Genomic DNA, 22,559 nt, shown 5'->3' on the forward strand with positions numbered 1-22,559 from the left:
TAATTAATATTTTTTATTAGCATCATACACATATTTCATTGAATTTACTTTTCATTTCACAGAATTTTTTATTATTGTATTTTTGTTGTGAATAATGTGAATATTTGATTTTTTTTTAAATAATAAGGAAAGATCAAAATTTAATATAATTTCAATTCATCATTCAAATTTTATTTTCGAGAAAAGCAAAAATAGTTGTGCGTTGTCATTTTAAAAATAAAAAAAAACTAATCCATGTTAAATGGGAAATTTAAAATAATTAATTATGGGTTTTGATTATTCTTGAAGTGGTAAGTAACTAATTCCCATCCAAAATCCAACATTATTAATCCATACACCCAAATCACAGCTAATAAATTCTCTCCAATAGGGATGACTCTGCCCTAATTAGCCCCACCACTACACTTCCTCTCCCGCAAACGAGCCCTTAAAACCCCAAACCCCCAAACCTCCACGCTCCGACTGCCATAGAGCCGACTCCATCGCCGCCCCCCATTTCCACCTCCACCTCCGACTACCTCTGTTGAAGCTCTAAATCGCTGCCATGGACGCCGAGTCAGCTCAGCTCCAACAAGCGCAGCTGGCGGCGATCCTCGGCCCCGACCCGGCCCCCTTCGAAACCCTAATTTCGCACCTCATGTCCGCCTCCAATGACCAGCGGTCCCAGGCCGAGGCCATCTTCAATCTGTGCAAGCAGCGTGATCCGGATTCTCTGTCTCTCAAGCTCGCGCATCTTATCCAGTATTCGCAGCACATCGAGGCGCGCGCGATGTCAGCGATCCTTCTCCGGAAGCAGCTCACTCGCGACGACTCGTTCCTGTGGCCGCGCCTATCGCCGGCGACGCAGTCGTCCCTCAAGTCGATCCTCCTCTCCTGCGTGCAGAGCGTGGAGGCGAATACGATATCGAAGAAGATATGCGACACAATCGCGGAGCTTGCGTCGGCAATTTTGAACGAGAATGGTTGGCCGGAGCTCCTGCCTTTTATGTTCCAGTGCGTGTCGTCCGATTCGCCGAAGCTTCAGGAGTCTGCGTTCCTGATTTTCGCGCAGCTGGCGCAATACATCGGTGAAACCCTGATTCCGCACATAAAGAGTTTGCACAGCGTGTTTTTGCAGTGTTTAAGCTCGGCGAGCAGTTCTTCGGATGTAAAGATCGCGGCTTTGAACGCCGCAATCAATTTCGTGCAGTGTTTGGAGAATTCGGCAGATAGGGATCGGTTTCAGGATTTGTTGCCTGCTATGATGAGAACTTTAATGGAGGCGTTGAACGGTGGACAGGAGGCGACGGCGCAAGAGGCGTTAGAACTGTTGATTGAGCTGGCTGGGACAGAGCCGAGATTTTTGAGGAGGCAGATTGTCGATGTTGTAGGGTCTATGTTGCAGATTGCAGAGGCGGAGTCATTGGAGGAGGGGACGAGGCATTTGGCGATCGAGTTCGTGATTACTCTTGCGGAAGCAAGGGAGCGCGCCCCAGGGATGATGAGGAAGTTACCGCAGTTCATAAGTAGGTTGTTTGCGATCTTGATGAAGATGCTTTTGGATGTTGAGGATGATCCGGCATGGCATAGTGCTGAAACCGAGAGTGAGGATGCTGGCGAAACGAGTAATTACAGTGTTGGGCAGGAGTGCTTGGACAGGCTCTCAATTTCACTTGGTGGGAATACCATTGTGCCGGTTGCGTCCGAGCAGCTTCCGGCTTATTTGGCTGCTCCGGAGTGGCAGAAGCACCATGCAGCGCTTATTGCCCTTGCACAAATTGCTGAGGGATGCTCGAAGGTATTTAGAAGTTATCCTTCTATAGCTCTCATTTTGTATGTTTCTTGCTGTCTATTGTTGGATTATTTTTTGGAAGTTATCCTTCCATAGCTTCTATTTTTGACTGTTGATTTTTCTTTGGATTTATTATTTGAGATTTCATATGTTTTTGAGATGTTGATTGTTTAGTCGTTTTCTGTTAATGAATTGCTCACCATGCATTCTTGAAATTTTTACTGGTCCGGTGTTGTACTTTTACCTTGTAAATTTGCTTTTTGTTTAAGAGTGCAATCCTTGTGTAGGTCTAAACTTCTTACTTCTACCGGGGAAATGGGGAACCTTTATTTTGTCCCTAGGATATGAATTTTGATATGAAATTCCATCCTAAGTATTGGGTTTGCTGTAGAGGGCTCTGGTTCTATGTCCAATGCCCCATTTTCTTGCAACAGAAGTACCACTGTACAGCTATTTTTGTTTCATTTTCCCCGTGATTATGGAGAAGCTATACATCCTTTTATGGTTATTTCAATTTTCCTCTTATTCTATTGGTTCAGGTGATGATAAAAACTTTGGAGCATGTGGTTTCAATGGTATTGAACTCTTTTCAAGATCCGCATCCCCGTGTGAGGTGGGCAGCTATAAATGCTATTGGGCAGTTGTCTACAGATTTAGGCCCGGATTTGCAAGTTCAATACCATCAAAGTGTGCTGCCAGCACTAGCCTCAGCTATGGATGATTTCCAAAATCCCCGAGTACAGGTTAGTATGTTCAATGTGTTGTTTTTGCCTATGCTGTCAATTCAGCTGTGTGTTTATTTATTTATTTTAACAGCACATTTTGTGTCTTGTGCTGCTCCTTGGGTGATAATTCTGCAACCCATAATCTTGTTATGTCCTTACTCGTAGTATGGACTTTATTGGGCCCTAGTTTGCATCCCTGTGGTTGATGAGAAGGAACTTAAAAAAAAGATTTGACAAAAAAAGAGCTGATTTAAGTTGTTGCAAAACTTGGTCCCCCTCTCGGCTGGGTTGACATGGAGCTGTTTGAAAGATAAGTGGATCCTGAGCGTAACATGTAAGGTGTTTGAAAATGTTTAAAATGACCAAAATGGATATATCAGTTGAAGGAATGTAACTAATGTGTGCATAAATTTATAATATCTGAAAAAAAACAAAAACAAAGGTCATTCATGGAATAGAATAAATCGCAAGTAAAAAACTAGTTTGGAGCTTTCAAAAGCTCCAATCTGTAATGTTCCAGGCTTAGCTTTTGAAAAAAGCTTTTGGAAAGGAGTTGAAGAGAAGAAAATATGAAAATAGATTTTTTAAAAAGGAAAAATTATGGATATTTTTTGATAAAAAAGTTGTAAGGTACTTGAAAATGTTTGACGTGACCAAATTGGATGTCTTTTTAGGAAATGTAATCAGTGTCTGGACAATTTTGTAATGTTTAAAAAAGCTAAGGACCTGGAATAGAATAATTTGTTGTAAAAAGCTGGTTTTTTAGCTTATAAATTCTCCCCCAAAAGCTAAATTTTTTAGCTTTTTAAAAGCTGGAAAAAAGGTGCTCTACAAATTTTACAACTGACATCTTTGTGTAAAAGACTGACTGCTGTTTGGTCTTCATATTCATGTTAATTACTAGTCATTAATATCTATCTGCTTCGCATTAATTTTACATTGTATCATATTATACCCACACAGGCCCTTTACCCTCAAGAAGAAATAAAACTCCTCTCCATTGGTTGGCATAGGAGGAGAACAGAGAAATGAAATGGGGAGCAGTGAGGAAAAATGACCCCTCCTCTCTCCCCCCCCCCCCACCCCAAAAGAAAAAAGAAAAAAGGAGATACTAAGAGAGCTTGTAGGGAATATTTTATTGTAATGATAGTTGATCTTTGTTTTTCCTTAGGTTTTCTTTTCAATCTTCTCCGCATCTGTCTAACCAAATGAAGTGTGATTCTTTGCTGTATAATTATTATTTTTCCTACTAAAGAACAACTTCACTTTCTAAGAGTATATCAGCATTATAAATTATGTTTTTTTTTTTCAATAAAATATTTCTATGATTATTTTCTGTGAGTAATACTTTCTTTGTGCTTCCCTTATGATTGCATTCCTGCAGGCACATGCTGCTTCAGCAGTTCTGAACTTCAGCGAGAATTGCACTCCAGATATTTTGACACCTTATTTAGATGGAATTGTGAGCAAATTGCTTGTCCTTCTTCAGGTATTTCAAAGGAAGAATTGATACTGTTTTCAATTGTAAAAAAAAATACAGATAACACATTGGAATGAAAGCATGTACATCAGTTTTAGTCTTAAACAATATATTTTGTTGTTTAGAATGGCAAACAAATGGTGCAAGAGGGGGCCTTGACTGCTTTAGCATCAGTTGCTGATTCATCTCAGGTATTTTCTATACACTTCTAGGATCTGGTCAATTAATAATCTTAAGTTCCCATTACTTAGCTTAAGACTATGGATGAACAGGAGCACTTTCAAAAATACTATGACGCGGTTATGCCTTATCTGAAAGCTATATTGATAAATGCAACGGACAAGTCTAACCGTATGCTTCGGGCCAAAGCCATGGAATGCATTAGTTTGGTTGGAATGGCCGTTGGAAAGGATAAGTTTAGGGATGATGCTAAGCAGGTAAATGGCATTATTTACTTCAATCTTCCTTTATTCTTCTCACTCTATCATGATTTTGGTAAATAAAATTATTGTTAAACCCCTTGCTATGTTTGTAAATAGGCTTTTTTTTTTTTTTTTTAAGAAAAAAACCAAAAAAATCTAATGTCATTCGAACCTTATTGTCAAAACTATGGTTAATATTTGCTCCTGCATCAGGAATTTATTATTTTGTACCTTACAACCTCTAACCTATTTATTAGTTAATGTGTGCCGGGTTGCTTGAAAAGCTCCCCCCAAACTCCTCAGATTTTTAGGCACAACTTTATCTTTGATTTGCTATGTTATGCAAGGTTATGGAAGTGCTGATGTCTTTACAAGGATCTCAAATGGAGGCTGATGATCCAACAACAAGTTACATGCTGCAAGTATGCTTTTTTTTTTTTTAAAAGTATATATGCTTGTTTATTTTTCATCTATCTGCATAGCTTTGTTTTGTTATAAATACTTCTTCCTCCAATATGCTTTGCTTATTTTCATTATATGTACTTCAATTACGTTGTAGGCATGGGCCAGGCTTTGCAAGTGCTTGGGACAGGATTTCCTCCCCTATATGAGTGTTGTCATGCCTCCTTTGCTTCAATCTGCTCAGCTGAAACCAGATGTAACCATTACATCTGCGGATTCGGACAATGATATTGAAGAATCCGATGATGAAGGGTCTGATTTTTCTATTCATTTGTTTAGTCTTACTTTGCCATGCAATAGAATCAGTACTCATAACGGAAGGCTGAATATTAGTTTCATAGATAGTTCATCATCATTAAAAATTCTTTCCTTACATTAACCTGTCTTGAGTTTCTTCAATCATTGCCTTTCTTATCTTTTAATAGCATAGAAATCAAGAAATTTTATCTTGAATACAAACTGGATAACTATTTAGAATACATTTTGCTGAAGTTGTTCAAAGCTGGCCCCTCTGATGAGCTCTATTGTGGATGTTCTTTTGAGTCTTGTTGTAAATAGTGACCCTATTGTTATATCGTGGGACATCTTATTGCTTTTTGTTCTCCTGTGTTTTAAATTAGGAGATTGTGAAAATATTTAAATACCTTCCATTCTCTTTATCTTTATACTTTTGAAAGTGATAACCCATATGAAGCTTGTATATTAACATCTGCCTTGTCAATGATATGAGGTAGAAATGACCTCTTTGGTGTTAAACAGAATAGGTTATGTTAAACTTTAATTTGAAGTAAACTATTTCTGTGAAGTCTATTTCCTTTTCCTAACCCTTGCATTATTTGCTCTTAATTTTTGTTATGGACATGAATTGTTTCTGTTGCAATTAATCTGAGTTTGCACATCTATCTTGTTCTTATGTAGATGCCATCTGCCAGGCATGTGGTTTTTTGTATTTTTGAATTTGAGACACCTTTATTTCTCCAAATTCATTTATTTGTTCATTTATTTGCTTAAAATTTCAATATATTGTTGAACAATTCTGTCATCCAACTGATTTTTGTAGCACATTTTGATAGTTCAATTGTGTGAAACAATATGTTAGTTGTTGTACTATTAAGTGAATATTTTAATCCTTCCACTTTCTATCAGGACAATTAATGACTTGTACTTGTTTTTATTTTTCAAGTAAAGTTTTCATCTAAAACAATTTTACAGTTTTTGTAAATTAATGGATGGGATCATGGGAATTAAGGTTTAAGGCTCTTCCGCCCTTTGGTTAGTCGTACTCTGAAAATCATTGGTTACCAAAGCTTAGTATCCATAAATTTTGAAATTATTTTATACTATGCATCATTTTAAAACTTAAATGTACAATGAGACGTCATAATCACTTCATGGCTTAAAAATTCTTATATATTTTTTTAAAGGCTAAGCACCTTACAACTTATAGCAATATTTCGTCTAATGTCATTATGTCAATTCTTGCATTTTATATATGTCTTGGTGAGAATTAGAAACATTGTTAGACTTAATTAGGATGATGAACATAATTGCATTAAATCAGTTAGTACATGTCCTTAATTGGATTAATTAAAAGTATAGAAACTAAACTAGATTTCACTTAGAAGTATGGGGTAGTAACTCATGATTTCACTCTATTTCAATATTTTTGAATTTTATATATTTTTTATTTTTGGAGAAGGATTGTATCCATTTATCAGTCCTTTCTGTTTTTTAATTCTTGGTAAAGCTTCCTCTTCTTTATTTTTATGCCTGTCTTGGGGAGGGGAAGGTTATACTGGGTTTTGCTTTTGTTTTGTTGTTGTTATTGTGGTGGGTTTGTTTGCTGATCCTAATCCTAAAATATTAAAATATAGTCCAATTCCCTCTGATAGCACTTTCCCCAGTCAAGTGCATAGTGTGGTCATTTTTTTTGTTGTTAATGCTTTTATTTGATTTTTTTTAGCAATTTAATCACTCATGATAATCTTGTTTTAACATGCTAGATTGTATCGTTATATTTCTTCTCTTGTTCTTTTAAGCTTCATAACTCCATTATTGCATCATTATGTTCCTGCTCTCTCTCTCTCTCTCTCTCTCACATGCATGCATTTTGCTTCCTCCTTATCTCCTTCATCTGTCCCTCACATGGCTTCGCATTTATTGCTGTCATTTAGTTTTATTTTAATTCTTACTAAAACTGTTTATTGCAGGATGGAGACCATTACTCTTGGGGATAAAAGAATAGGGATCAAGACTAGTGTCTTGGAGGAGAAAGCTACAGCTTGCAACATGCTATGTTGCTATGCTGATGAGTTGAAGGAAGGGTTCTATCCATGGATTGATCAGGTTGGAATTGAAGCATTGCACATCATTTTTTTTTTCCATATTTTAAAAATATAATGATACAGACTAACCAATTTTCTTTTGTGGCACAGGTTGCTCCAACTTTAGTTCCACTTCTCAAATTTTATTTCCATGAAGAAGTTAGGAAAGCTGCTGTTTCAGGTGTGAACTCCCCCCTCCTTTCTTTCCCTCTCTCAAAAGGAAATAAGAAGTCAAGATTAAGTGTTGCTGTGTCTTGTGAATCATTTGCATTGTGTAGCCATGCCGGAGCTGCTGCGTTCAGCAAAATTAGCGGTTGAGAAAGGGCTAGCTCAAGGTCGAAATGAGTCTTATATTAAGCAGCTGTCTGACTACATAGTACCTGCCTTGGTCGAAGCTTTACACAAGGTTTTTTTAAACAAATAAATTCAATTATGGGTGCTTTATATCCATTGCGCCAGATTTTCTGTTTTTTGGGTAGGGGTGAGCATTCGGTTGGTTTAGTTAATTCGGTTAATTAACTGATATAACCGGAAAATTTTGGTTAAAAAATCTCATTAAACAAACTGAAATTTCATATTAACCGAACTCAAAACCGACCGAACCGAATTTCAGGTAAATTGGTTAACCGCTTTAAACTGATTTAATATTTTAATACATATAAAATGTAAGTAATATATATAATATATAAAATATATAAAATTTTAGTATATATATAATACATAAAATATTTTAATATATATAATATATGTAATTATTTATTATTAATTTATACTATTCGGTTAATTCGGTAACGGAATTAACCGAACTGAAAATTGCAAATCGGAATTCAACAAAAATGAAAGCTAAACTGAACTGAGTAAATTTTTAACTGAACTGAACCGACTGAATTTACTCGGTTGATTCAATTGATTTGGTTTTAACCAATTTATGATCACCCCTATTTTTGAGTATGATTTGCTTGTATCTTGGGAAGTGATACTTGCACTTGTAATTGATTTGCAGGAACCTGATACAGAAATTTGTGCAAGCATGTTGGATGCATTAAATGAGTGTCTACAGGTTTGTTACATTTTATAATGAAATTAAACATGTGATTTCATGTCAAATCCTAAACAGAACCTGATTGCAAAAAGATGTTTTCTTTTTGTGTTTGATTGTTTTTTTTTTTTTTGTGGGAGTGGGAGAGCATATTTTGTTTTCATTTTTGCTTATTCACTATTGTTTAAATTAAGTAGATATGTTTGTATTGCTTAGAGGACTCCAGGGAGTGGCTAGTCACCCTGGTATGTGAAAGAAGGTTTGACACTACAAAAACCTCAAAGCCCTTAATCCAATAGTGTATTCCAGCAGAGTAGTTAAAAGCGCGCCTAGGAGCTCCTAGGCGCAAGGCGCAGAGAGGCGAGGAGGCTAGCGCCTCATACCATGCAAGGCGAGGCGACCTGCAAGAGGGTGCAGTGTGGTGAGATGAGGCACAGAGGGGCGACGGGCGTAGTGGGGCACGCCTTGAAAAATTTGAGTCTGTTAAATGAAAGAAATAGCCAGAGCCAGAGCCGTACCCCTTATTCGACTCGAACAAATAGGAGCCCTAGCCCTCTTCGACCCTTCGAGGCCCCACGACCCTTCACGACTTCGTCTTGCACATTCGAACCAGCAGGAGCCTTCGCCAGCCTTTGAACCAGCAGTGTGAGTTCGTCTGCGAGCCTTCGAACCAGCCAGAAGCCTTTGCGAGCTCATCTTTGAGCCTTCAAACCATCACCGTGAGTTCGTCTTCGACATTTCGAACCAGCACGAGTCGCACGACCCTTTGCGACTTCGTTTTCCACATTTCGAACCAGCAGGAGCCTTCGGGAGTTCGTCTGTGAGCCTTCGAATCAGCCGTGAGTTCGTCTTGTCGTCTTTGACATTTCCAACTAGCAGCGAGCTCGTCGTCTGCGAGCCTTCGAACCAGCCGTGAGTTCATCTTGTCGTCTTCGACATTTCCAACTAGCAGCGAGCTCGTCGTCTTTTTCTTCTTCTTCTTCTTCTTCTTTCTGTTGCCTGTGTACTGCTGCCTGTTTGCATTTTGCTTATGTCACGTGAGGGTGATGGTGGATTTCAGACACATAACCCCCGAAATCAACGGATCACAATGGATTTCAAGCATCTACCGTTTTCTTAATATTGGATATCGGATACAACTTGCTCTGAAGAACGACCCAAAAAAAAAAATGGAATTTTCGAAAGGCTAATGTTTAAATAATTCTTATATGATCAAAATTTTTGTACCACTCATTAAAATAATATATATCCACTCTCGCCATAGTATTTTCAAGAAAGTTTTGATATATCAAATGTGACAATTTAAACTTAATTTTGATATTAAATTTTATGAGTATTATATTAAATCATTAGAATCACTTTAACACAAATTCAAGTCGTGATTATTGTATAGTCAAATCTTCAATTATAATTATTGCTGCTAAAATTTATCTAAGAGAATTTTGATCAATTATAATATTGTTCGCATGCGAAAATTAAAAGAGAAATGACTTGAGGGACGCAAGTTGTACTTTGGAGAATTGCTTCAATTCTTAAATTAGGGAAATCTTTTAAACCAGTGTCTCTCCCATGCAAACTATATTTCATTGTACTCTTTTCCTTTATACTTTGAAATCTTTTATTGTACTCTTTTCTTTTGATGTTGAACTATGTTGAATCGTCCTGGCAATTTTATTAAATTTTCAATTTTTTTATTGAATGTTTTGCCATTTTAAATTCTAATATTACTAGATATTCATATGTTCATATATCAATTACCCCAAATAGGTATTTTACACTATTTTAATAATTGTGCGCCTCACCTTCGTGAGGCGCGCGCCTTCGCCTTGCGCCTTGGCTTCAAATACCCTTTGCGCCTCGGCTCGCCTCGCGCCTCTGATTACTATGCATTCCAGACAACTGTTGGCATATTTTTTATGAACCATCATTTGCATTCATAAGTTTTACATGTTGGCACTGCTTTATCCTTTTCTTCTCCTTCTAAGTCTGAAACTCCCTTGGATCTTGCGTAATGTCTTACCTTTGTCTTGGGTGTGGTGGTGATGCTTGTTAAGAAAGAATTCATCCATCTATGCATCATAAGCTTTAATTCAAGGATGTCAATATTGTGTTACAGTGGTTAGGCCTTCACGTATGCATTTGTTTTTATATAGTGGTTATAATAAAATCATAATAGGATAGAAGTGATTTTAAAAAATCCCTTGTCTGTGATGCAAGTTTCCTTATGCAAGGCTATTTATTTTGTTGTTGTAATTCTACTGGTTTAAGATAGTAAGGATTTAATATCCTTAAATCTATCAAAAGAAATGGTCCATGATTGCATAAATTGGCGGAAAAGAATTCATATAGCCGACCCCACTTAGTGGGAGTAAGGCTTGGTTTTGTTGTTGTTGTTGTTGTAATTCTACTGGTTTACCATACAAGTGTTTCTGGAAGTTTAGAGTAAATTACAGACCAAAATATGACTTTTGAGACGTCCAAAGTTTCAAAAATTCATGTTTAGTTAAACTTCAGCTATCTTAGAAGTGGAAATTTATCATGTGGCAAGTTGACTTGGCATGTGGGTGCTTGGGTTAAATTTCAAAATAAAGCATCTATTGATTATTGATGCATGTAATTAATCATGTAATAATGTGGAAGATGAAATCTTAAGCTAGTTACTTCAAACCTTGGCTGGCTGCTGGTAGTTACTGTGGATGATATTCATTGTTGTATTGTGGAAGATCTATTTTAAAAACTGGAAGTTTGTCTTCTTTTCCTTCTCTATTGGCTTCCCTGAAGTGCCTTGGTTTTTATAGGTTGGTAAATCATTTGAGAATATAAAAGGAGAGAAACACAGTTGACAGTGTGTTATTTGAATATTCCTATGATATTACTGCATGGAATTATATGTGTATATTCTTCCTTCTAATTCTGTTGTACCATTTTGCCTCATTTTTTTATAATTCGTTGTGTGATTTCACCATCATACTAGAATTACAATATTTGTCATTTCTCGTTTTAATCCTTAAATCTTGCTTGTTTGGGCATCTCTTAGTGTGTGAGCGTGTCTGCAAGAGTGTGTGTTGCTGTTGTTTTTTCTGTGGGTTTCTATTGTCTTTTTTTTTTCATTCATCTGCAGTTCTACTCTATGATTTCAAGAATATATTGGAAGTTATATAAATTAAATGGATTTCATTGCATATGATGCTTAGATCTTACCTCAGTTCTTGTTTTTTATTTCTATCGTTTTTGTCTCAGTTCGTGCTCGCACTTGTATTTTGTGAGCATTTACTTGTCCATTGCTGCACTTTGTTTGATATCTGCAGCCCTATATTGTGAATTTTGTGTTTTTTATTTCAGATATCTGGACCTTGCTGCACTTTGTTTGATATCTGCAGTGATATCTTGTGAATTTTGTGTTTTCTGTTTCAGATATCTGGACCACTTCTAGATGAGAACCAGGTGAGAAGCATTGTTGATGAGATAAAACAGGTGATCACAGCTAGCTCTAGTAGAAAAGGGGAAAGAGCAGAGAGAGCCAAAGCTGAGGATTTCGATGCTGAGGAGGGTGAATTGCTAAAAGAGGAGAATGAGCAAGAAGAAGAAGTTTTTGACCAAGTATGTAAGGATTATGTACAGGGAGATTTCTTTTTGGTATGGCTTAAAACCAGTGTTGTGAAACATTACATTGTGATGTGTGACTAATGTTATCTTTATTCAGGTGGGTGAAATCTTGGGAACTTTGATAAAGACATTCAAGGCCTCTTTCTTGCCCTTCTTCGATGAGCTGTCTTCATATCTAACACCTATGTGGGTAAGTTATGCCAAAATAAAAAACAATTATACAATTTTTTGAATTCAGTTTTTATGTTTTTAGGTAATTTTGTTTAATGTGATGCTAATGAAAAATATTATAAATATGACATGGTTCTTTTTGTGACATTTTTGTTTCATATATTTTCTGTGAGCTGTGCAAATTCTCATTAAATTTGCCATTGAATGGACTACACTTTGGCCAAGCATATAAACGTCCTGAATAAAATTTTGCAGTAAACATGATTGAATGAATATCTTCACCTCTTTTTTCATTTATCCAAGCCACGCCACCAAAAAAGAAAATGAAGAAAAGAAGAAAAAGAAAAAAGAAGTCAATATCTAATCGTGATTTGTCAACCCAAGTCCTGATAGCAGTGATTTGGATATGGTGCTATTCTCAAGCATTTTTGTATGAAAGTTTCTTAAAGTTTTATTGGCTCCCTTCTTATTAGTATATTTGAGTTATATTAAATGAAGAATAAATGGATTTTTTTCAAAAAAAAATTTGCTTGTGCTGTGCTTCAGCATGCAGCCATTCCAACACTCAGATAAAGGATAGCTGCATTAGATTGTTTAAATTTTTGTTAGATCTGTTGTAAGGAATGAACATGTGGTAAGATTGAGGTGGCACTTGTTGAAGATAAGGCAAGAGCTGGTATGATGGTTTGGACACTTGCAATGTAGAGCAAGTAATCTTCACCAAGAAGAGTTAATTAGGGGGGAGGCGACTAGACTAAGGAATAACATGGGCAGGGTAGTAATGATTTGGCAACACTTAACTGTGGGTATCGTCAATGGTGGAAAAGGATTTACGTAGCTGGTCTTACCTAGTTCGACTCTTTTGCTAGGCCCTTGTAATTGATAATAAATGTAGTCCAAGAATATAACCTGGATTTTTTCCCGCTAAATTGGATAAACAGTTGTTTGCATACTCGCAAGGCCAGTGGACATACTGGAAAACTAGCTGCTCAGGCATTCGCAATTATGGAGAGAACCAAGAAAATTTACAAAGAAAGCCTGACAGCATAGTAGTTAAAAGCACGCCTCCTAGGCGCAAGGTGCAGTGAAGCGAAGAGGCTTGCGCCTCAAATCAGGTGAGGTGAGGCGACCTGCAAGAGGCGACGCTAGGCGAGACGAGGCGCACTGGGATGACAGGCGCAGTGAGTGACGCCTTGTGAATTTTTAGTCATTTAAAGTAGAGAAATAGCCACAGCCAGACCCATTGCCCTCATTCGACTTGAACGAACATATCCCTAGCCCCTCTCGGCCCTTCGAAGCCCTTCGTGAGTTCGTCTTGCACATTCGAACCAGCAGGAGCCTTCGTGGTCCTTTGAACCAGCAACGTGAGCTCGTCTGTGAGCCTTTGAACCAGCCGGGAGCCTTCGCTACTTCGTCTTCGAGCTTCGAACCAGGATCGTGAGTTCGTCTTCGACATTTTGAAGAAGCACTACCCTTCGCGACTTCGTTTCCAACCAGCAGGAGCCCTCGCGAGTTCTTCTTCTTCTTCTTCTTCTTCCTGCTGCCTGCTTGTTGCGTGCTGCTGACTGCTGCCTGCTGCTTCTCTTTTTCTTCTTCTTTATATGTAAGCTTATAAATAAAATATTTTCTTTAATTAATTTAAGCTTATAAATTATAACTAATACATAATATTTATTTTTTTTACTGAAATTTACCTACTGTTTTTAAATTTGTAATATTTAGTTTAATTAATGTAAGTTTATAAATTATAACTAATACATAATATTTATTCTTTTTATTGAAATTTGGCTACTCTTTTTCTTCTTCTTCTTTATATGTAATTACTAATTAAATATTTAGTTTAATTAATGCAAGTTTATAAATTATAACTAATACATAATATTTATTCTTTTTACTGAAATTTAGCTACTATTTTTTAATTTGTAATATTTAGTTTAATTAATGTGAGTTTATAAATTATAACTAATACATAATATTTATTTATTTTATTGAAATATAGCTACTATTTTTTGATTTGTACTCTTTTCTTTTGATGTTGAAGTATGTTGAATTGTTGATGCTTTTGGGCTAAATTTTCAATTTTGTAATTGAATTTTTTGGCATTTTAAATTCTAATATTACTAGATATTCATATGTTCATGTATCAATTACCCCAAATAGACATTTTACCCCATTTTAATAATTGTGCGCCTCACCTTCATGAGGCGCGCGCCTTCGCCTTGTGCCTCGGCTTCAAAGACCCTTTGCGCCTCGGCTCACCTCGCGCCTCTTACTACTATGCCTGAAACCTCCTTTTAATGACTTCCCGCTTTCATAATGATCCGTGCTGTTGGTTTATTTCCACTTGAGAACAAGAACTTGACTTCCAATACGGGTTACCTATTTCCTTTCTCTCACGCATACCAAAATATTCATAGTGAGAATATCTTGTTACACACATATTATGCTTGTAACTGGCCTTAGTGAACCCACTGCTGACTCTTTTGTTGATTGAGGCATTGCTGAAAGAATTTGGGACTAATTTGAGAAAATTGGTTGAGATGGTTAGGCATCCGCAGGGAATGAGTGATATTGCTGTATATGAAGATACTAATAAAAAAAATTCTTTTCAAGTTGCTGGAGGTGCATGAATTAGACAATAGGACGGTGGGTTAGCCTTAGACTGAGCACATCACAAGCAAAAATGTGCAGCCAACACAAGTATTTGGGATGAGAGTCTGTTGGGTGAATTTATTGAGTTTAGCTATTCCATTCAGCGTGTACAAATTAGTGTTTCTATTTTTAGATATAGGTGGCATCTACATCCAAAGATATTGTTGTCATGAATTGCAAATATAGCTGCTCTATCCATAAATCTAAGAAAACATGATTACCTTTTCATCTTTTATTTTTCCCTTCTCGCCCCCCACCTTTTTTTTTGGGGTCAAACATTGATTGTTTCTTTGGGCTAAAATTGTTAAATTGTCAGTATTGCTGTTAAGTAAATCATTTGCATTTTTTACTGAATGATCAGTTGCTTGGAACTTTATTGCTTTGATAGTTTGATGTATTGTTAGTTTGTTCTCTTCCTGAGACTTGCAGAATTGAATGATTATCCCTTTGGATCTATAGAAGTTCAAATAATATTCAATTTACTGCCCATATATTTTCATCAAAAGAACTTGGTTACTATATTTTTATTCTCTTTTTGCACATTTTTTGGTAGATTCCCTTTTTTTTTTTTTTCCTTTTTGATTTGTCTGTGTTGAATCCTATATGAGTATGTAGTTGAGGTGAAGTTTTTATTCACCTTTTTTTCCCCTCTAAATCCAGGGCAAGGATAAAACTGCTGAAGAAAGAAGGATTGCAATCTGCATTTTTGATGATGTTGCAGAACAATGTCGAGAAACAGCTCTGAAGTAAATTTACCTCCTCAGATTTGTCCGTTTCGATGCACATTATGATTGTTGACATATGCAATTTTTCTATATATATTGGTGGCAGGTACTACGATATGTATCTTCCTTTCCTATTGGAGGCCTGCAATGATGAGAATGCGGATGTTCGACAGGTATACACTGACTAGTGATACAGGTTTTGTCAATGAGTTACTTGCAATCTTGTGAGTTATTTAGTTTTTTTTTTTTTTCCTTTCAGGCAGCTGTATATGGACTTGGCGTGTGCGCTGAGTTTGGTGGTTCTGTGTTCAGACCTCTAGTTGGAGGTATATTCTACTCACACATATCCTGAAGTCAATTTTTTAAAATGTTGTATTCAAGTAACAGTTTCTAGCAATCTTGTTCAGAGGCACTTTCAAGACTAAATGTTGTGATACGACATCCTAATGCACTGCAATCGGATAACATAATGGCATATGATAATGCTGTTTCTGCTCTAGGAAAAATATGCGCATTTCATCGTGATAGCATTGATTCAGCGCAGGTATGTACATTTTTTTTGTTTATAATGTTTTTAAATGAATAATGTATTGTTTTAAGAAAGCATTATCCTTCATATACTATACCGATTCCTTGTCACATAAAGAACTTCTTTAAATAGAATGAAAGCTACAGCTCTTCTATAAAATCTTTTGCCTCCTGCCTATTTGCTTCCTAGTTCTGATATTATTTAGGAAAGTCCAAATGCAGGCACGAATCATAATTATTCTTTGTTGGTGTTTGCTGACCAGTTTAACGTTCTCTTCTGCTGATAATCCTGACTGACATTTTAAATGATAATTCCTCTTAAAAATCTGCTTTTTTATGGTGGCATATCTGGATGTCTTTCTAGAAGCCTCCTACTGACCAATGCTATGAAGATTGCTGACTATGGGTAAAATGTACACATCACTATTTTACCCATTGGTCTCGGTTTAGCTAGTCGTTCTTCATATTCCTAGGCTCCATCATTATGGGTCACCGTGTTGCCATATGTTCCTTTATAATTTGTTTTCCTTCATGTTCTTAGTCTCATTGTGACTGGCAGGTCATTCCTGCTTGGTTAAGCTGCTTGCCAATAAAAGGTGATTTGATTGAGGCCAAGGTTGTACATGACCAGCTTTGTTCAATGGTTGAAATGTAAGGAATTCTATTCTTAGGCCCATTTTTCATGACTTATGTTTATCTTGGACTATGTGTACTTTGGTTATGTGTTTCTGATTGAACTGCATCTTGCCAATCATCTATCTACAGGTCAGACAGGGAACTTTTGGGCCCCAACAATCAGTATCTTCCCAAAATAGTTGCAGTTTTTGCCGAGGTTGAATCACCGTGTTTTTATTTATTTTAGCTCCATGAAATGTTTTCAATATCTTGCAGTGTATATTTGTTTCAAGTTATACCGTTTTAGTGATTTCTTGCTTATTTTACCCCCAGACCACAGCAAAAAAGATGCTAGTATAGACTTTGAATTTAATCTCTGCTCTAAGGCGTATGGCTATATGCAAATATATTCATGACATGTGTTGAAGCTAGCAGCCAGGTTTATATTATATGTACTCATATTTGTTGGTTGGTTGGTATAGGTTCTATGTGCTGGGAAGGATCTAGCAACAGAGCAAACTGCAAGTAGAATGATTAATCTATTGAGGCAGCTGCAGCAGACATTACCGCCATCCACCCTTGCTTCAACATGGTCATCCTTGCAGCCCCAGCAGCAGCTTGCATTGCAATCCATCCTCCCGTCGTAGTATTTGTAAACTGACGGTGGGCATCGGCTTTGTCTCTCATTTGTGGGGAACTGTTTGGTCTGGTTGGTTTGTGTCATATTTATTGCCAATTCTTTGCCATAAATTTTGCCATCATTCATTTTTGCATCATGTTTTGCAATAACCTGGCATCTGTTTAGCTGAGAGTGAGTGTCGCTGCAGTTGTCGTGAACCCTTTTTTGTAGAATGTGTATATTACCAAAAAAAAAAAATTGTTTTGGTAGATTTGTCAAAAAGTGTCCAAAAGGAATGGAAGAGTGGGTAGCTCCGGTCTTGAGTTTTGTTTTTGTTTGGGTGGCTAGTGTGAGGTTTGGGGGTTGTCAGTGATGGAATTGTAGCAGTTTTGATCCAATCATGTTATGAAAAAATTGTCATAATATATAGTGGACTTGATTATAAAATGGTGATTCTTTTTGTTGTTCCTATGCTGTTTGGTGTTCCTTTTTCTCTAAACCATTTCTTTTTCCTTGCTCATCGACATGCCCAGAAGCCCTTAAGAAGAGTACACAGTGTTAGCGAGCATGTTTCTCAAAGTTGGGTAGAATAGGCTCGACTAAAGTCTCGTAATAATTGTCTGGGGCACTGCCAACAAATTGAGGGATTTATTCATGCACATGGTTTGGAGGAAGCTGAGGCACATGTGCCTATGCCATTTTAAGTTTAAAAAATTCGCCAACTTTTACTGATGACATGATTCAAGTTCAGTACTACTTTTTAAGTGTCTTTGTGCAATTTAAAATTTTTATTGTGCATGTATGCCTTTTCATATTGTCTTCAGGGAAAAAAATGGGTTCTTCATATTGCTCAGATTCGTAGGTTTTAAGTCGGTTGAAATCAAATGTTGTGTTTGGGTTCAGGTAGGGTAAAGAGTTTGGATATTCGGGAGTACTGTACTTCCCCTCATGTTTATTTTTTGTGCCTATTGCCTGTAGGTGTTTGGCTTACAGATAGGCATGGGAGCGTAAGCCAAGATTTTCTCTTTTCTTTTCGTTTCTATTTTTTTTGGGAGGTGTTTGGGGATCAGGAACATCATGGGCAAAATAAGATAGCAGTGGATATGCATAGAGAAGGATTCAAATTGTGAGTAGAGCCATAGCGAGACTGCGTGATTTGGTGTAGTACAAAGATGCATCAAACCAAGTGGGGTGAGCAAAAATGTTAAATAGTCTAAGGCCGTTCATTCGGGTACACGGGAAAAGTGATGATAGGTTCCTTAAATTTCACAACACATGCACATGACATTATGGTGGTTTGGTGTCAAATTGTAATTGATTGATGATGATGATGATGTTGGGAGATATTCCATGCAGTATGAACGTTGACACTCCCATCGATTTGGAATTCAAAAAAAGGAAAAGGAAGAATTTAGTTATCAAGAAAAACGAGAAAGATTAAAAATATATATATATATATATATATATATTAATTTTGTAAATAAAATTTTGATTTTACAAATTATTAATATTTAATTTTTAAAATTTTTAATCGTATTAAAGCAAATTCTCATTTTCTATATCTATTTGGATCAAGGATTATTCTTGAAAAAAGGAAATGAAAAGAAAATGAAGAAATTTATTTTTCATTATATATATTTTTTCTATATTAAAATTTATTTAAAAAGAAAATTTGTTTTTACATGATTAAAAATTGAGAAAAATTAAATATTGATGATTTGTAAAATCAAAAATTTTGTTAGTGAATTTGATTTATTTTTTTTTTTCTTACTTCCTCAATAATGAAACATAAAAACATGTATTTCTTGGTTTTTTTTTTTCTTTTTCTAATTTTTTTTGAATTCCAAGCAGACCATAATAGAAAAGGAAAATATAAGGGAAAATAATTTTTTTTTTCTTTTTTTTTTATTTAGTAAAATTGTTGATCCAAATAGTCCCTACCCTACATAATAAGAATTTTTGAAAAAAAATTAAATAAATTCCTTTCCGGAAGGGTAAAAGGCACAGGAAAATGCAATGCTTTCGTGCCTTCCATGACTTTCGCTGCCTTGTTCAGTTGACCATGTGTGGAGGATGGCTCTACATACCCCCACTCTTTTTTTCAAAAATTAAAAATGTAACTTTATTTGTATTGCCATGCTCTGTTTGCATGAAGGATTTTACATTGGGAAATGAAAGGAAAATAATAAATAAATAAATAAATATATTATTTTTCCCTTATATTTTCTTTCTTTATTAGATATCATCAAAATGAAAGTTTATTTTAGTATGACTAAAAATTATGAAAAACTAAATATTAGTGATGTGTAAAATCAAAATTTTGTTTATAAATTTGATATATTTTTTTTATTTTCTTTCTCATTTTTCTTGATAGCCAAACATGAAAATGAGGATTTCTAAATATATTTCTTTCTTTTTCTTAATATTTTATGAGTTTCAAACTGGGCCTTGCGGTTTTTTTTTAATATCTTCATATAAGATATTATGCTCTTGAAATTTTGAATTGCAAAAAAATAAATGAGAATATTCCGTGAGCATGGTGAATTTTTTTTTAAAAAAATTTCAAGAGTCCATCAGCATGGAATTTTTGGAATAAACCAAATCTAAGCATAAAAAATTGTCAACTTACATTCTCATGATCGCTTAAAGATTCTTTTTTGAGAAAAAAAAAAAACAATTATGTCGCATAGTAGCAGGCATTTGATCTTTACAGCATGTTTGGTGGGAAGGGATGGAACGAAATGGTGGAAGGGAGCAGAATTAAATTTACCATTTGATTTTTTCATGTTTTTCACTCTATGACATATTTGATTTGTCAAATGAAATAGGGTGAAAAATGATTGGAATGAAAATTTGAATAAGCAGCAGCATAACGTGGGTGCAAGTAGTAGGAAAAGAGATTGTTGCCCATTGTCTAAAGCAATCCACTTGCACGACCAGTTCAAAGATGCTCTCACCATCATCAGTCTTAGCTAGCTTTGAGTGCAGGGATAGTAGGCACACAAATCAATTTTCACTTATGTCAAATAGTTACAGCTTCTGCTGCAGCAGCAAGGTGAGTTATAATTTTAGTCGCAATAGAAAATTAAAAACCATTCTTTGAAAAACAAAGAGGTAAGAACAAACTCACAGTTGACTGCCAACCAAGAAACCAAGACAAGCTACCCACTAAGTACCGTATACCTTTAAGAACCATAAACCTTCCAGCATGTCTTCCTTATTCAAATGACACCCACTTCTCTTCTTGTTCCCTTAAATCCCCATCTACAAGCAAAAACCAATTATGAACAACAACATGAGTGGCAAGAGCAATAAGTTTGTGGGTGTGAGACAGAGGCCTTCTGGGAAATGGGTAGCAGAGATCAAGAACACCACCCAGAAGATCAGAATCTGGCTGGGGACTTACGATACGGCTGAAGAGGCTGCTCGAGCTTACGACGAAGCAGCCTGCATCCTCCGTGGTTCCAACACCAGAACCAACTTCGCGGCGGCTCAGGGTTCTGCCAGAACCAACACCCACCTCTCTGTGAAGATCAAAGACCTCCTTAATAGGAAAAGAGGTCTAAAATCAGACCCTTGTCCTATTGGAACCTGCCCTACAAGAATAAGTACTTCTGAGAGTGGTGCTAGTAGTGGAAACACCTGCGTTGGCAGTAGTGACGGCACTTTTGTACCTAATGATGGGATGAAACAAGAGTCCGTGGTGAAGATTGAGGACATTCTCAACAACAAAAGTGGTTTAAAACCAGACCCTTCTATAGGAACTTGCACTGCAGGAATAAGTGTTTTTGGGAGTAGCGGTACTAATGGTAGTAGTAGTAGTAATAGCTGCATTGGCAGTGATGGTGCTTCTAATAATTGGATGGAAGAAGAGTTTGTGATGTTGGATGAAACAAGGGAACCGGGTTTCGGCAATTCCTTCTGTCAATTCCAAATGGGTTCGTCTCGGATGGATCGATGGGGGGGATTCGATCAGCCTCTGGCATCCCAAAATGAGCATGAGGAGGCGCCAAAAGAAGCCGGGGTGTTGCCTGACTGGGGGAATGGGTACTTGGAGAATGTACAGAATTCTAGTGATGCTAATTGGAATCCCGAGTTGGAAACAGATTCTCTAGAGTTACTCTACTTGCAGCTCATTAAATCTGAGCCGTCAACCGTTTTTCAACAATTCTGAATTTCTGATAATGTAACATCTCTGTGTATTTGTAAGAAAGAAAAACAAAAATATTTTGTTACTGTCATCTACATATTACCACATTGTGGAGATTCTTCACACTTAACCTTCACTTCTTGAACAATAAATTGAGTTACATGTCAATTTTGTGAAGAGTAGGACATACATCATTGTTGGGGAAAAAAAAAGCATAAAAGAGACGGGTACAAGTTGACTCCACAAATGAATGAATTTACCATATGGTTGCTGAATAAGAATTGAATGGATTAGGAGAAACTAAATTGAAATTATTATTTGATTTTTTTCATACTTCAAAAAGGTCTCCAGTCCATTCCATTTTTATCTTCATTTCATTTTATAAATCAAGTATGACGGTAGAGGATTGCATTCAACCACCGGTTTGGTTAATATATTTTTCCACAATTCATTCTCTCTCTCTCTATAAGTGACACCTAATGGACTTAATTTGAATGATTTTAATAGTATTTGTAACTTGGACTATAGTAATGAAGTGTTTTTATCACCATTTCATTCTACAGTAGGGGATTGCTTTCAACCGTTAATATATCTTTCCACGATTCATGCTCTCTCCCTCTCTGCATAGACACATAATGGACTTGGAATGATTTGAGTAGTGTTAGTAAATTGAACTATAGTAATGATGTGGATGATTTTTTCCTGTGCCTCGTGGGGGCTTGATGAGGAGGGTTGTTGGGACAAAGTAGAGACAATTTTCACTCATAATAAAGTAACTTTTTGGCAGATGGGAATGATTGGTTTGCTTTTGGATTCTTTCCCCCTGTCAACATCCCATGCTCACATCATTGCAATAACAATTTATGTTCATTTGCATAAGTGAGAAGAATATTACAATATTTATGGTTTGAATTAAGGATTTTACTTAAAAACAATAATAATAATAATAATAAAATTTATTTTTTATATTATTTTTTCTGTTAAATATTATAAAAATAAAAATTTATTTTAATACAATTAAAAATTTAAAAGAACTTACGATGTGCAAAATTAAACTTTTATTTATAAATTTATTTTTTTTTAAATTTTCTCACAATTTCTTGATATATTTCTTTTCTTTTTTCAATATTTTTTGAGTTCCATGTTAGGCTTACACCGGCATGAGGCTATATAATGGCTTGGAAACGCCCGTCCACTGAGAGTGTGGAAGAAAAGGCCAAGCAGTCCTTCATAGGCCAACTTTAACACCATCCTACTACTTTTGAGAGAG

General features: G+C 36.0%; 2 protein-coding genes across 2 annotated transcripts; both read left to right on the forward strand.

The window, feature by feature from the left end:
• Window positions 1-274: 274 nt before the first annotated feature.
• On the forward strand, window positions 275-17,607 carry LOC131149758 (uncharacterized). Its single transcript, XM_058100492.1, has 20 exons — window positions 275-1,777; window positions 2,311-2,514; window positions 3,881-3,985; window positions 4,102-4,167; window positions 4,249-4,413; window positions 4,746-4,820; window positions 4,958-5,112; window positions 7,071-7,206; window positions 7,296-7,365; window positions 7,463-7,590; window positions 8,188-8,244; window positions 11,638-11,823; window positions 11,927-12,019; window positions 15,313-15,398; window positions 15,484-15,550; window positions 15,637-15,703; window positions 15,785-15,921; window positions 16,465-16,556; window positions 16,671-16,737; window positions 17,003-17,607. The coding sequence occupies exons 1-20, from the start codon at window positions 545-547 to the stop codon at window positions 17,165-17,167; spliced, it is 3,354 nt and encodes a 1,117-aa protein (XP_057956475.1). The 5' UTR covers window positions 275-544; the 3' UTR covers window positions 17,168-17,607.
• Window positions 17,608-20,422: 2,815 nt separating this feature from the next.
• On the forward strand, window positions 20,423-21,313 carry LOC131148464 (ethylene-responsive transcription factor ERN1). Its single transcript, XM_058098160.1, has one exon. It carries the CDS (start codon window positions 20,423-20,425, stop codon window positions 21,311-21,313), a length of 891 nt encoding a protein of 296 aa, XP_057954143.1.
• Window positions 21,314-22,559: the final 1,246 nt, after the last annotated feature.

Source organism: Malania oleifera, chromosome 2, assembly GCF_029873635.1.
Source record: "Malania oleifera isolate guangnan ecotype guangnan chromosome 2, ASM2987363v1, whole genome shotgun sequence".
NCBI lineage: Eukaryota > Viridiplantae > Streptophyta > Magnoliopsida > Santalales > Ximeniaceae > Malania > Malania oleifera.

Excerpts from the sequence above, each read along its gene's own strand:
- LOC131149758 (XM_058100492.1), top strand. The coding sequence starts at position 545 with ATGGACGCCGAGTCAGCTCAGCTCCAACAAGCGCAGCTGGCGGCGATC. Across the intron at positions 4,821-4,957 it reads CAACAAGTTACATGCTGCAA|GCATGGGCCAGGCTTTGCAA; the intron begins GTATGCTTTTTT and ends ATTACGTTGTAG. Across the intron at positions 12,020-15,312 it reads CATATCTAACACCTATGTGG|GGCAAGGATAAAACTGCTGA; the intron begins GTAAGTTATGCC and ends CTCTAAATCCAG.
- LOC131148464 (XM_058098160.1), top strand. The coding sequence starts at position 20,423 with ATGAACAACAACATGAGTGGCAAGAGCAATAAGTTTGTGGGTGTGAGA.